The 15143-nt window shown below is 42.7% G+C and overlaps 1 protein-coding gene and 1 long non-coding RNA gene across 2 annotated transcripts in view; one reads left to right on the top strand and one right to left on the bottom strand.

Annotated features, from left to right (window-relative positions):
- The window catches only part of LOC135239602 (dematin-like), a 35248-nt gene that overhangs the window by 15465 nt on the left and 4640 nt on the right, over positions 1-15143 (top strand). The window contains exons 4-14 of the mRNA XM_064308390.1: positions 3504-3659; positions 5097-5141; positions 8402-8507; positions 8711-8755; positions 9324-9473; positions 9599-9711; positions 10563-10668; positions 12649-12713; positions 13535-13583; positions 13796-13803; positions 14407-14472. Coding sequence (XP_064164460.1) covers positions 3504-3659; positions 5097-5141; positions 8402-8507; positions 8711-8755; positions 9324-9473; positions 9599-9711; positions 10563-10668; positions 12649-12713; positions 13535-13583; positions 13796-13803; positions 14407-14472 — 909 coding nt within the window. The remainder of the gene's footprint in view (positions 1-3503; positions 3660-5096; positions 5142-8401; positions 8508-8710; positions 8756-9323; positions 9474-9598; positions 9712-10562; positions 10669-12648; positions 12714-13534; positions 13584-13795; positions 13804-14406; positions 14473-15143) is intronic.
- LOC135239603 (uncharacterized) lies at positions 1763-3566 on the bottom strand. The gene is made up of 2 exons (XR_010325421.1): positions 2124-3566; positions 1763-2013 (listed from the first exon to the last, which is right to left on the bottom strand). It is a non-coding gene; the product is annotated as an uncharacterized LOC135239603 (long non-coding RNA).

The following is a 15143-nucleotide window of genomic DNA, read 5'->3' on the forward strand; positions in this document are numbered from 1 at the left end:
GTAATATATTTTTTTAGCACCTGTATCCTCCTAGTGCACAGGCAACACTAGGGGGATGATTGTATCTGGCAAAACATTTGTTAGGGGAAATAACTGGGCATGACTGGACAGTTACAACAAATAAAAGCAAAGCTGAAACAGAAAAATACTAGGAACCCAACAAGATTCAAATCAAGTACAATTACAAATGGATTACAGGAACATTGTGTATCGTACAGTATAAAATTACTTTTAAAATACTGAAAACTGTAATGGTATATCTTTTATTTACATCTCTAGTAATACGAAGTACAATAATATTGCCAATATTAATCACAAAATAACCAACGCCAAAACAAATTCATGCCATGTTTCTGTTTGATTTCTCCTGGAGTAAGAGTTTTTGTCTCATGTGAAAAAGCATATCTAAAATTACAAGCATATCATTAATCTTATTTTCGCTTGTGTTAAACATTTGTGTGAAAACCCTCTGCATTGACCTGCGACACATGGCCATTACTTTATGAAAGGGCGACAGCAAAGGAGAAGAAAGAACAGGTGATGGATCAGTCGGCTCCAACTGCGGTTTGTGTCCATGACATGCCATTGTAAACACAAAAGGGAATATGATTTATCTGTAATTTACACGGTCATATGAAGAACGGCTGCAGATTTACCAACGCCTCCGGAATTCACCAAAAAAGTGTTTCCTCCTCCCTTATGCTATTGGCCAGAGCTGTATATCATGATCAACGTATTTTCATCGGTGGGAAGAATGGCTGTTTCATGTACAAAGCAGTACTTCAGAGAATTGAGATTTGGGGTTTATGTCTATTTGGCCATTTTGCACAGGAAAACTAGAAAGTCAAAGTCAAGTAACGCTAAAATAATTTTTTTAAAGTCAGCAAACCAACTTGCATGAGACAGGGCACAAAATACCTAAAAAGCACTCCTATTAAAATAAACTAATGTTTACAGTGGTATGTCTTGACATTACTAGAGATGTAAATAAAAATATGTGACAGTGGTTTCTGGGGCGTGGGGATGACAGTGACTCTCAATGAAACAGAGCAACGTCGACAACACAGACACAGATCTTCAGATATGAGATTAAAAGCCAGTTTGTCAGCGACCGGTTGGTACCAGTTCCTGAGATCACGTCTGCCAATAAAGACAAACAGATTTCAGAAAATTCCATTCACCCTCATGGCCTTTTACTAAGAAACACAGCTAATCTGATATAAAATTGCTCTCAAAATAGAAAAACAACAGCAGACTGATCATTCAGGACTCATGTGGGCATCTCTGTTTTGAATATATGGGACATCAGGCATGTCTAATCTTATCAGAAAAGTGCCAGTCTCGGTGTAGGTTTCTGTTTTAGCCCAACCCTACAACACTTGATTCAACTGATTTATTTATCACGCTCTTCAATCTAGACCTTGATGAGTAGAACCATGCTGTCTTAATGCATGGTTCTACTCATCATTAATTCCCTTTATGAAAGGAAAACAGTGCAATGGTGTTATTCACCTCTCACAGATCATGGTTTCATTAGGATAATTCACTCGTTTTTCATAAAAAATACATGTTCAAACTTTTTTCTGTATATTGGAAAAACCTAGATATAAAATACACTAGTTTTATATAACATTTAATTTTAAATTTGTTTTACATTTTTGAACTTTTTTTTCATGGGGTGATGTTGCTAGAGATGAGATACCTCTTCTGTTCAGGGTCAAATTGACCCGTTCACTTAAAATCAAGCCAAATGAGTCATAAGGATTTTTATTGAAAGTAATCTTTATTTATGCAATGTTTAGAATGTTTAGAACCAGAAATGAACAAAAATGAACAAGAGATGAGCAATATGAACGAGGCGTGTGTGTGTGTGTGTGTGCGTGTGTATCTGTGTATCTACACAGCACATGAGGGACAAGTCGTCACGGTATGCTTTGTGCAAATGAATTTTGCTCATCTTGACGTCATGCAGACCTGGCACCTTTTCCACTTCCTTCTTCCCCCAGCAGCAACCTAGAAAGATGAGGGAGATGATTACTATGTCTTTTTGCTGATCCCGATCCCCTGACACGCACACATGCACGCACGCGCGCGCACACACACACACACACACACTTACTTACCTCAGGCACTGGTGTACTAGGTGCAGCCCTCTCCTGGATCTCCCTCACTGTGGCTGCAGTGGCTGGGGTCCTTGTGCTGCCTCCGTTGTATATGCGGTACCACAAGTGCCTTCCCCAGCTTCTCGTGGAAGATGCGCCTCTTGTACAGCTTTGACACATTCCACTCAGGAAAAATCTCCGTCCAGATGATGAACGCATTGTAGGCCGATACATCAATTATGTTATAAAAAATGCCTAAAGGCCAGCGCACAGTCATTTGCTTGATGCTGTAGGACCCCGTTACTTTGTCCAAGTTGTTCCACCCCCCCTTCGGTGGCATTGTAATCTAGGATCATGCTTGGTTTCTGGTCCTCTCTGGTGCTGATTTCAGAATTTTTATGGAGAGTGCTCATGAGACACTAGGGCTGTGGTGTCTGTGAAGACGAACCTAGACAATTGAGGGGCCCTATACTTGATCACCAACAGTTCGGCATATCTGCACTTTTTCGCACTTTACAGGTGAGGTAGGGATAATGGATAATAAGGAGAAAGAGTGTTTGTATGTATGTGTGTATTTGTGTGTGTTAGATTGGGGTGAAATGTGTGTGTGTGTGTGTGTGTGTGTGTGTATTGGCATGTATTACTATCTTTGTGAGAACCAAATGTCCCCACAAGGATAGAAGGATGAGGAAAATTACGCAAGGTGGGGACCTTTTGCTGGTCCCCACAAGTTCAAGAAGCTGTTTTAGGGTTAGGACTTAGGGTTAGGCATGTATTGGTTGGGGTTAGGGTTAGGGTTAGAGGTTACGGAATGAATGTAAGTCAATGGGAAGTCCTCACAAGTATAGCAATACAAACATGTATGTGTGTGTCTGTGTGTGCGTGTGTGCATGCGGGTGTGTGTGTGTGTGTGTGATTGGGGTGAAATATGGTGGGAGGGAGTAGGAAATACCTTATGTCTCACATCTGCAAAGAAAGAAATGGTCTAAATTTGACACTTCTAACCCCCTTTAGCCTCCACTTTCACTGTCGGGTCAAATGGACCCGAACAGTATCTCTGTGATATAAACATGCAGGGGGGGTTTGCAAATACATGAAATGAACCATTTTCATTTCAAATGTTGATTACACTAATTAAGGCCAGTAGAAGAAGTTTCATACTGAAAAAATACTTTTAAGTATTTTTCCTAGATTTTCAAACTTTAAAAAGGGTCAATTTGACCCGCAACATAGCACGAGGGTTAAACTATTTTCGACTCTTTCTTTTTGATGATTGACAGGTCTGTCATTTTCAGTGAGCATTGCCCACTGCACCGTATCTAATGTGATAGCGGTGCGTCGCATTAAATGCACCTTTCCTCTTCCCTGTCTCTCGAACTCTCACTTTTCCCCCTTTCCCAGACAAAATTGGACAAGAAGGTGATTGGATACAAGGACCTGGCTGCCATCCCCAAAGACAAGGCCATTCTGGAGGTGGAGCGGCCGGACTGGATTACCTATGAGCCCCACTTCAATTTCTCCTCTCTGGACCGAGCTGAGCCGTCCCGGAGCCGAGAGGTCAGCTGCTTGTCCGCAGTGAATCTCTACCATGCCTATTATGACATCACTCTGCATGGTTACTGTACTGACCTGTCAGTTATAACCCTGCATAGTTACTGTACTGACCTGTCAGTTACAACCCTGCATAGTTGTTGTACTGACCTGTCAGTTATAACCCTGCATAGTTACTGTACTGACCTGTCAGTTACAACCCTGCATAGTTATTGTACTGACCTGTCAGTTATAACCCTGCATAGTTACTGTAATGACCTGTCAGTTATAACCCTGCATAGTTACTGTACTGACCTGTCAGTTATAACCCTGCATGGTTACTGTACTGACCTGTCGGTTATGACCCTGCATGGTTACTGTAATGACCTGTCAGTTATAACCCTACATAGTTACTGTAATGACCTGTCAGTTATAACCCTGCATAGTTACTGTACTGACCTGTCAGTTATAACCCCGCATGGTTACTGTACTGACCTGGTAGTTATAACCCTGCATAGTTACTGTACTGACCTGTCAGTTATAACTGCACGGTTACTGTAATGACCTGTCAGTTATAACCCTGCATGGTTACTGTACTGACCTGGTAGTTATAACCCTGCATATTTACTGTACTGACCTGTCAGTTATAACTGCACGGTTACTGTAATGACCTGGTAGTTATAACCCTGCATAGTTACTGTACTGACCTGGTAGTTATAACCCTGCATAGTTACTGTAATGACCTGTCAGTTATAACCCTGCATAGTTACTGTACTGACCTGTCAGTTATAACCCTGCATGGTTACTGTACTGACCTGGTAGTTATAACCCTGCATAGTTACTGTACTGACCTGTCAGTTATAACTGCACGGTTACTGTAATGACCTGTCACTTATAACCCTGCATGGTTACTGTACTGACCTGGTAGTTATAACCATGCATAGTTACTGTACTGACCTGTCAGTTATAACTGCACGGTTACTGTAATGACCTGTCAGTTATAACCCTGCATAGTTACTGTACTGACCTGTCAGTTATAACCCTGCATAGTTACTGTAATGACCTGTCAGTTATAACCCTGCATAGTTACTGTACTGACCTGTCAGTTATAACCCTGCATAGTTACTGTAATGACCTGTCAGTTATAACCCTGCATAGTTGCTGTACTGACCTGTCAGTTATAACTGCACGGTTACTGTACTGACCTGTCAGTTATAACTGCACGGTTACTGTACTGACCTGTCAGTTATAACCCTGCATGGTTACTGTACTGATATTTCCTGGTTATAAAGCTTCCTGGTGTTATTATGGGTGAAAGAACCACACTGCTTCTTTTGCTGTTCAAAATGTATTTACATGAATTTACATGTAATATGTGAATAGTTATTCGCAATCATTGAATTCTTCTGAGTGGATTTATGTACCTGATCGCTCTTTCTTCTCTCCCTTTCCTGTCATTCACAGAGGTCCATGTCACCTCACTCCATCTCGCCCCCTCCCTCCCCAGGGGTAAGTGTGCTAAGCTAGTGTTTTTGGCTAGTCTTATTAGCCAACAATGTACAGGACCCATGTATACCTGCGTTCTTTAAGCACAGATTTGCTCAGTGTTTCCTCACAGCAGGAAGCTAGCTGGTGTCTGTGAATGCTCAGCGCGTTTGATATCTCTATCTGTGTTCTGATGGTACACATTTGTATTTTAAAAGAAATAGGTACTTGTAAATACTTGGGTGAGGATATATATGCATGCGTATCACATTCAGCCACAGGTTATTGAAAAGAATAATACGTGTAGGGAAATAAACAAAACTCTCTCACACTGATTCTTGTTTCACAAGTTTCACATATTTATTATCGCTTATTACATATTTATTTCACTTATTTATTATTTATTTAAAAATGGGAATGCTTAAGCTGGCACACCTGCCAATGTTTTTTTTATATCTTATTTCTGTGGAAATAAAAAAGGTTAATCCTACTGTTCTGTTCATTTTTCAGGTACAGCAAAAATGTTCTCGGGTCAATGTGACCCGGTGCATGTTTAAACATCCAAAAGTTGTCAGAAACCAAAAAATCCTAATAAACATTGTTTGGGTACCTAATTACTAACAATTCCATCAAAATTTAGTGGAATGGTGTTATTCACCTCTCACAGATCATGGTTTCATTAGGATAATTCACTCGTTTTTCATAAAAAATACATGTTCAAACTCTTTTTTCTGTATATTGGAAAAACCTAGATATAAAATACACTAGTTTTATATAACATTTAATTTTAAATTTGTTTTACATTTTTAAACATTTTTTTTTTCATCACACATTTAACATTGCTATCTGTTATTAACTTGGTACCTCCCCATTGAAAAATCCAACTGACATAAGTGAGATGAAACACACTCATCAACTGATCTTTGAGAGGAATGTGTTTACTGCATTTTTCCACAGGAACAAATAATGAAATGATGACATATAGATGAGTCCTAAATACCCTCACCCCTTTTTTTTTAAAGGGCAAAAATAGCGAAAGCAAAACTGAAAGAGAAGAGAATTTGGAATCCAACTCGCATGACAAGATTCAACACAAGTAGAATTACAGATGATTTACAGAAACCTGGTCTGCCATAAAGGATAGCTTAGAATATTCTGACAAGAACCACATTATTTCACAGAGGCACGTAGTGAACTGATGTGAGTTAGACAAGGAGTCCTAACCTCTCCCTTTCCCCACCATGCCCCTGTAATATATATTTTTAGCACCTGTATCCTCCTAGTGCACAGGCAACACTAGGGAGATGATTGTATCTGGCAAAACATCTGTTAGGGGACATACCTGGGCATGACTGGACTGTTACAACAAATAAAAGCAAAGCTGAAACAGAAAAATACTAGGAACCCAAAAGGGTTCAAATCAAGTACAATTACAAATGGATTACAGAAACATTGTTTATCATACAGTAAATAATTACTTTTAGAAAACTGTAATGGTATATCTTTTATTTACATCTCTAAGTACAATAATATTGCCAATATCAATCACAAATAACCAATGCCAAAACAAATTTGTGCCATATTTCTGTTTGATTTCTCCTGGAGTTTTTGTCATGTGAAAACAAATGTATTCATAATTACAGGTATATTAGTCTTATTTTATCTTAAACAATATTAAACATCTGTGTTAAAACCCTCTCTGTTGACCTGCAACACATGGCCATTACTTAATGAAAGGAAATAGCAAAGGAGAAGAAAAACAGGTGATGGATCAGCTGAAAGGGAGGAGTCAGCAGCTGAAAGTGTCACTGCGGTTTGTGCAGTTTTGTGGTTCACAGGAACCACAAAACTATTTGGCCTTTTGACAAACCAGATACAATGCATCATCACACATTTAACATAGCAATCTCTTATTAACTATCTGTTATTAACTTGGTACCTCCCCATTGAAAAATCCAACTGACATAAGTGAGATGAAACACACTCATCAACTGATCTTTGAGAGGAATGTGTTTACTGCATTTTTCCACAGGAACAAATGATGAAATGGTGAGATATAGATGAGTCCTAAATACCTTCACCCTTTTTTTTTTTAAAAGGCAAAAATAGCGAAAGCAAAACTGAAAGAGAAGAGAATTGTGAATACAACTCGCACGACAAGATTCAACACAAGTAGAATTACACATGATTTACAGAAACCTGGTCTGCCATAATTTGAAATGAATTTACATTTGAAAAATGTCTAACTTTCGGGTAATACGAAATTAAAAAAAAATAAAATAAATTAAATAATTAATTAAGGGCCAAGTAATGCAGCATTCTCTGTTCACCAAGGCATTTTGTTCTTTTGCATTATAACGAAATAAATACATTCAGTAAAATGTAATGAACATAAACGCACAAAGCTTTATTCTCTATCTGGCCAAATTTCATTGCGTTTTTGTAATCTTACTGTACCGATTGTTGGTAGCCTATGTTTTGACGAACAGCTGAGTTGATGCTTGAACCCCCTGCGGTTTTATACCGCGGACGAAAGCTCCGGAGCTGTGACATTAAGAGCTGGAAGGGCTGGTGTTCGACTTTGCTAACAGCCACTTAGCTTTCAGGGAAGGAGGCTGTATTGATCTATCGTAAATCTGCCTGTCTTCGCTGAAAGCTGCCCTGACCCGCTGTCTGATGATTTTAATGCTAATGTTGCTGCACTTTGGGAAAAAAACGCATCCAGTTCTTTTGCTGTTTCGTTGTTTTTAAGTCTCGCGTTCGTTATCAAGACACGGTGCTGGCATAAGTGCGAAATCTGTATGAAGTATTAAGGGCTACGGTTACACTAGTCGTTTAAATGCGACTTCTGTGCGACTTCTAATATCGGATACTGCACGGCTGCATTAAGCGACAGGTCTGGACGCGCACATGTCGGATTTGTTCGCATTGGGATCGGATCTGCTAAACCAATTTTCCCAAGCGACTTTGTGATCAGAATTGCTTGGAGTCCGGACGTAACTCAAAACGAATTTTCTGGAAAAAAGTCAATTATTTACGCCTGTGTTTTACGTGAGTCCTCTCAATTTGAGGCTCATATGTATGCTTCCCGAATGGAGTAGAGGGCATCAGACACCTCATGGACTGTATGTCCCACTGATGCTTAGCTTACCCCAAGAAAATTAGCATTAGCACGATAGCACGACCTACTGTAGGTAATGTACGGTAATCCGCTGTAGTGCTTGTTTATAATGTCTCTCTCTCTCTCTCTCTCTCTCTCTCTCTCTCTTTCTTTCTCTCTGTAGAGCTCAGGAAGGGAGCTGAAGGATTTGCCAGAGGAGTCCTCTGATTCACCTCCATCCTGCAAAATCAGTGCCACCACAGGCCCTGTGCATCACTTTCACAGGCCTGGTACTGCCCACTTACATACCCGCAGACATGCCCACCTACACACCCACAGACACGCCTACTTACACACCCACAGACACGCCCACTTACACTCCGACAAGCACACCCACTTACACACCCACAGACTCGCCCAATTACACACCCACACACAGGTGTCCATTCCCACAGTCCTGATTCCTTCTTTTTTCCTCTCTGGTCTGTTTCAGACATTGGCACTAATATCTACAGGAAGCCACCAATTTACAAACACGGTATGCGATCTGTTCATCTTTTTACTCAATTGGATTGTGTAAAACGTGTGTGGTGGGTGAGGTGCTCTGCGACGAGTGGGTGGGGTCAGACCATAGCCTATATAAAATATGGACAAAGTGACTGTGATGTCCCATTGACTTTCCTTGGCTTTGCAAAAAGTGTTTTGAATCCATGGAAGTGCAGCTTTTGTGCCACAATATTGTAAAAATTGGAGCCAGAGACTCTACAGTAGGGAAAATGTTGAACCCTTGTATGGTCCTGAAGTCCAGGCTGGGTCCAGGTCAACACAACACCCCTTTGAGTGACACGCACTGATGCAAATTGTCCCTGATTGGTTCGTAAAATAGTAAAATATCATCCAAATGGCACGATAATGAAGAAATCAGCTCATGGGGAGACATTAGACAAAGAAAAGACACCCATTGCTCGAGAGCAACGTCTCTCCTCGAGACCAGGAAGTGAGCTTCGATAAAAGAAGCCCGGCCTCGGCCCCTTTGGTTGAGCCGTTGGTCATACAGCGTCGCTGCATGACGTCGCATTTTGTTTTAACCCTTTGCTTCTCTGCAGATGCCTCTGCGTCCGGCGTACAGGCCAAACACAGAGGCGACCTCATCATCAAATCCTCCAAATTCCCCGCTGCCCAGCCGCCGGACCCCAACCTACCCTCCAAGATTGAGACGGAGTACTGGCCCTGTCCCCCCTCCCTGGCCACCATGGGTATGACCGGCCCCCTCCCCTCCCCGCCCCGACCCCTTTACAGTGGGAGCGGTCACCCCTGCGCTGCTCCAGATGGTACGTTCCACCGTCTCCCCTCTGACCGGTGCGTCTCTGTCCCCCCGCAGAGATCGAGCGGAGGATGAGGCAGAGGAAGGGCGGGGAAGGTGCTGAGGGAGAGGGGAACGATGAAGATCTGACGGAGGAGGAGAAGAAATCGCAGGAGCAGGAACTGAGCAAGGTAAGGTGCAGACGTGCAGTCCTGTCTGCAGTACCCGTCCACCTGTCCACGCCCACGCCGCCTGTCCCTCCGGCTTCACACCGCTCTCCTGAAATCTGTAAGCACCCATAATCAAGCAATCAAACTTTATTTCATCTCGAGAAATGGTGTCAAGTTAGAGACATTAAAATAGCAAAACAAATATTAAAACAGTGTGTTAAATAAGCCTTCACCATTTTAAAACAGTGTAAAAAGAATTACAAGTTAGTGCAACAGAGTTTAAAAATTTGAAATGAAAAAATCATTAAAATTTTAAATTAAAACAGAAATTAAAGAGAATTACACTACAAACACCAGTACATTCTTTAATCAAAAAATGCATCATGATTGGCTGTTCTCCTGATAAGGCTTGCAGATAATCTTACCCTAAGTAGCAGAGACGGAGTTATCAATAGGGTTTTACTGTAAAAAGGATGGTTGAGGAGTGACTTTAAACTTAAAAGTTTTTCTCGATTGTTTAGACACATTTCCTGAAACCATATCTCATTTCTCAAAACTATAAACACAAAAACAAAAAACAGTCAACTGCTTCTGCAAAACTTCAGATATATTCCAGTTTTAACAGTTGAGAAAAACTGTGTTGACATGTTTATTTTTTTCATTCATATATTTCCTCAGCCACATACAAAGTCTTAATAAATTCCTTAAAAATATGACTTGTTTGGGGGCACGTTACATCACTGATCCCACGGATTCCCATTAACCAGAATACTACTTCCTGTGCATAAGGCCCTGGTGCTCTTGGGAGTACTTGTTCCCCTCTGTCTGTATGTGATGTCATAAGCCTGAGCCCCTCTCCTTCTCTCTTTCAGATCCAGTCCAACCTGGGGAAGCTGATCCTCAAAGAGGAAATGGAGAAGCCCGTACCGTTCCGCAGGAAGACTCGTTCGCTGCCTGACAGGACGCACATGCACATGGGTGAGCCGCCGTGTGTGTGTGTGCGTGTCTGTGTGTGTGTGTGTGCGTGTGTGTGTGTGCGTGTGTGTGTGTGTGTGTGTGCGTGTCTGCGTGTGTGTGTGTGTGTGTGTGCGTGTGTGCGTGTATGTGTGTCTGCGTGTGTGTGTGCGTGTGTGTGTGCGTCTGTGTCTGCGTGTGTGTCTGTGTGTGTGCGTGTGCGTGTGTCTGTGTGTGTGTGCGTGTGTCTGTGTGTGTGTGTGTGTGTGTGCGGTGTGGTCTGTGTGTGTGTGTGTGTGTGTGTGTGTTGTGTCTGTGTGTCTGTGTGTGTGTGTGTGTGTGTGTGTGTCTGTGTGTGTTGTGTGTCTGTGTGTGTGTATGTGTGTGTGTGTCTCTGTGTGTGTGTGTGTGTGTGTGTTTTGTGATGCATGGCTGGGGATGGCCTTTGCATCACATGGTGAACAGACACAGAATGACAATCGGTATATTTGGCTTTTGCTGCCTTTTAATTGTGTTATAAACTGAAAAAGGATAAATCCTTTCAGAAACAATAGAAATGCCCATCTGGCAAACAAAAACTCCAAGGAAAAGGGCGAGCAAAAAGTGACAAAAGAAACGGACTCAGACACAACCAGGAACCACCATCTACAAAACAGCCCTCTAACCTTCCTCCTCAGGCCTGAAAACCAGTTCTTTTGTTAAGCCCCCTGATGGACAGCTCCCCAACCTCCTTAGTACCACCACTGTGTGTGTGTGCGTGCGTGTGTACGTGCATATGTGTGTGTGTGTGTGTATCTGTGTGTGTGTGTCTGCAGCACCTAACTCAGACTGTTAATGAATAAATGTGTCCATCAATGTAGTGAAAAACATGGAGGTGATACCCTTGATTTTGCTCCATTTTTTAATAATTCCTCTGGAATCTTGCTCTCCTACATTTGAACTCTGATTTTGTATGGACCAAACACAGTTACAGGGGAAGAGATGTGTTTCTAGATCTGTTTCGACCTCACTTAGCCTGTCACTGAAAGCGTTACAGTCCTTGCCCTGAATGATGCCTGCAGGAGCCAATCATTTCAAGAGCTTGAAACCAAAAGGTCACGCTCCATGACCTATGGATGGGACTTACATACGGTAAATAATACAGGGAGACGTGACGTAACTTCCTCTTTGCCTTCTCGCTCAAAATCCTCAGGCCTGGAGAGTAAGAAATTAGTCTGCGTTTGTGTAGCTATTGGAAACCAGTCCCCTTTTGGTGGTGCAGACTGCAGGTGGTGCGGACACTAGTGACTCCATCGTCATTTGAGCCGGGTCACACTCCTCAACAAGGGATCAATGTGACGTCATCGAATTTGACCATTCTGATAATGGCTGTTCTGTTACAGCTCAGTATATGAGAGGTCAGGAGGCCAATCATCTGAGTTAAGTCAGGATGACTACCCACCAGCCGATGACTTGCCATGTAAAGTGCTCACCGCTTCAGTTATAATCAGGATCCACTCCCACAAACCTGGAGCCCCTCCTAAACAAGTGCCTGACCCCCACGCTGTCCAAGAAAGCCGTGTGACGAGGCTGAGGTCTCGTCCGCACGTACTGTATGACTCAACCACTCGAGCAGCCCTGAGACAGGCAGCCGAAAACCAGGATGTCAGAATCTCTTATTGGTTCTGCCTTGTATGCATGGATAGCTGACTCGAGATGTAGGGTTCACTGGGGTCACTATGACCTCAGCAATGCATATGCACAGAATGGCACACAATTTGTCGCTCGGACTCTTTTAAGAGTTCCATACAAAGAGTTCCTGGGAATTTACACTGGGCCCCCCCCCCCAGGAGGGGAAACCTCGAAACCGATAGGAAAGGAGGCCCATATATGATCATGGGGGTGGCCCTTCCTCTGGGACTTAGAATACACAAACTGGGACTTAGAATACACAAAACTGTCTGTTTCCCAACAGCATAAACTAAGTTGAGGTGTATAAACGCATGTCGTCTTTTTTCCCTTTAGGGTCATCTTCAAACGGCTCCAAATGCAGCACCCTGCCTGCCTGCAGCCGTTCAGGATTGACACGGGTGAGTGAAGAGGGTTCCCAAAAATGCGAAGGGTGTCGTTTGTACAGTGTGGGGCTCTGTGTAGCAGTGTGTTGTTTGACCCGTAGATTTAGGCATCCAGACTGATTAACACAGCTTAAATTTGTTGGGAATCTTCTCCCGTGTGGAACCAAGGTGGGAAAGGTGCAGTGACACACTGAGGACCACTTTCCAACTGAAAAGGTTTTATTTCGATGAGCAAAAGGGAAACTCGCCACGGATATTTACTGAAGCGATTCGGGTTACAGTAAATACCTCGTTCAATGGCAGTGACCCAACTGGGGGAACCCCAATTTTCACATTATGCAAGACTCCTGCTCAATAATTTGGGAATGTTCGAGCTGGAAGCTAAAATGGCAGTTTCTCGTTCATTAATGCACCGCAAAACCGTACCAGGATTATGGGTGCATGGGAACATGTGAATATCCGGTCAGTGTATACTAGTGGTCTCCAACCCTGGTCCTGGAGAGCTACAGGGTCTGCTGGTTTTCATAGTGACTCCACACTTCATGAATCAATTAGAGCAGTTGATTACACAGTTAACTCAACTCACCTGGTGTCTTGGGTCTCAATTGAGTGCTGAAGGTGAAAACAAAAACCAGCAGACTCTGTAGCTCTCCAGGACCAGGGTTACAGACCACTGGTGTATACAGTTTATTTTCTGTGTAGAAGCAGGGCACTTCAGTGCTGCTGCTTCAGGGAAAAACCAACTGTCACTGACCAATGAGTCAGAGTCAACAGGGATCAGGAGTTGCTGAGGTGGCTTCACTGTAATCTCTCTCATGCCTTGTCCGTGTTCGCAGCTGCAGTCCGCGGAGTTTCCCTCCACAGTGAACGAAATCACAAGGCCTGGTAGGTGCCAAAACAACCCACTGGTTTTACTTCAGTATTTCATAATAACTGTGTAACATGCCACCACCCAAGCTGAACTGTGTCGTGATCACTGATGTTGTGTTTGCTGTGAAGTGATTCAGTGTGGCATGGTAATTATCACAGAAAGATTGTGCTACTGTGGTGTTCGTACAGAATTGTAGTTAATATGGTTCTCTCTTGTTCTCTTGCAGGTGTACAGGTAGGACCCGTGCGTGTGTGCATGCACGCATTCATGTTATATCACTGCAGAAAATGCTGTACATGGGCTTGCACCTGTGGTGTGTGAGGTGTTACTGAAGGTCCTGGACATCATGCACAAGAACAAACACAAAATGGTTCAATTCAAATGTTTTTATCTAAACCATCTTTTTAAGGAATACGGCTTCCTTAACATTACAGTTAGCCATAGCGAGTCTGTGCGTTGAAGGACTAAACAGTCTGCTCTAACCTCAGAGGGCCTCTTGGACGGGTGCCATTTTCCCAGTATTGTCTTACTGACGTTTCTCCCACAGCTTTAAGGCACAGGTTATTACCAGAAAACTTTCAACAGAAAAATATACATTTATATGATTTTACCGCCTTTTGAAAAACATGTCCCCGGTGTCCCTGGTGGCAGTTATGCCTGGGTGTGACACCTACTGCTGTTACTTGTATATGTGGATTTCTCATGAATTTAAAGTGATGTCTGTAGCTGTTGTACAGGCAGCCGTTCTGTTGAAGGTTAACTGACTCTCTTGTGCTGTTCTTCTCTGCTCTATGAATTTCTCTTTTTTTGTAATGTGGGGGGGGGGGCAATCACCAGAATGGAGAAATGCAGACAGGGCGAATGGACAGGGGGAATTCCCTCCCCAGCATCCTGGAGCAGAAGGTGAGTGGTTAGGGGTGCATCGTTTTATTTTCTCTTTTTCCCATGGCGCGCAGGAACTGCCGCTGTGGGCTATGCATGGCAAATTGTGGTCACTCACTCACTCACTCACTCACTCACGGACGACCTGTGGGACGCATGCGCAGGTGGTGCTTCGTTTAGTAGGAGGCATGCGCAGGTGCATCTCCCAAAATCACCACTTACAATGGCTCAAGATTTTTAAGCACAGCTTTATCGCCTAACGTTACTTTAGCTAACCCTAACATGTTAGCGTTTCGCCTACCTTAGTTAACCTAGTTAGCACATACCACCGATACAGATGTATGGACACACGGAGGACAACAAATAACGTTACAGAAGTGAGGACATACCTTAGCTAGTTAGCTATATAGTTAGCCAAGTTTTACTCATGACACTTTGTACAGGTGCGCCGTGGGTCTGCACGGTTTCGTGCTTGTTTCATAATGCTTGGAAAGTGAATGTGTGTGTCATTAGTATGTCTAAACCTTATACAGTGTTTACAATAATTATATATTAGTTACTTTTAACTTTATTTATTTTTATCAACTTACTCGGCTAAAATTGAAATAGGCCTATTCTTCTGTGGCCCTTTGACCATATTGTTTTAGCGTTGTCAAGCAAAACTCTAGTTGATAGTTCTATTTGGACCGTTG

This window comes from Anguilla rostrata, chromosome 14 (assembly GCF_018555375.3).
Source record: "Anguilla rostrata isolate EN2019 chromosome 14, ASM1855537v3, whole genome shotgun sequence".
Lineage (NCBI taxonomy): Eukaryota > Metazoa > Chordata > Actinopteri > Anguilliformes > Anguillidae > Anguilla > Anguilla rostrata.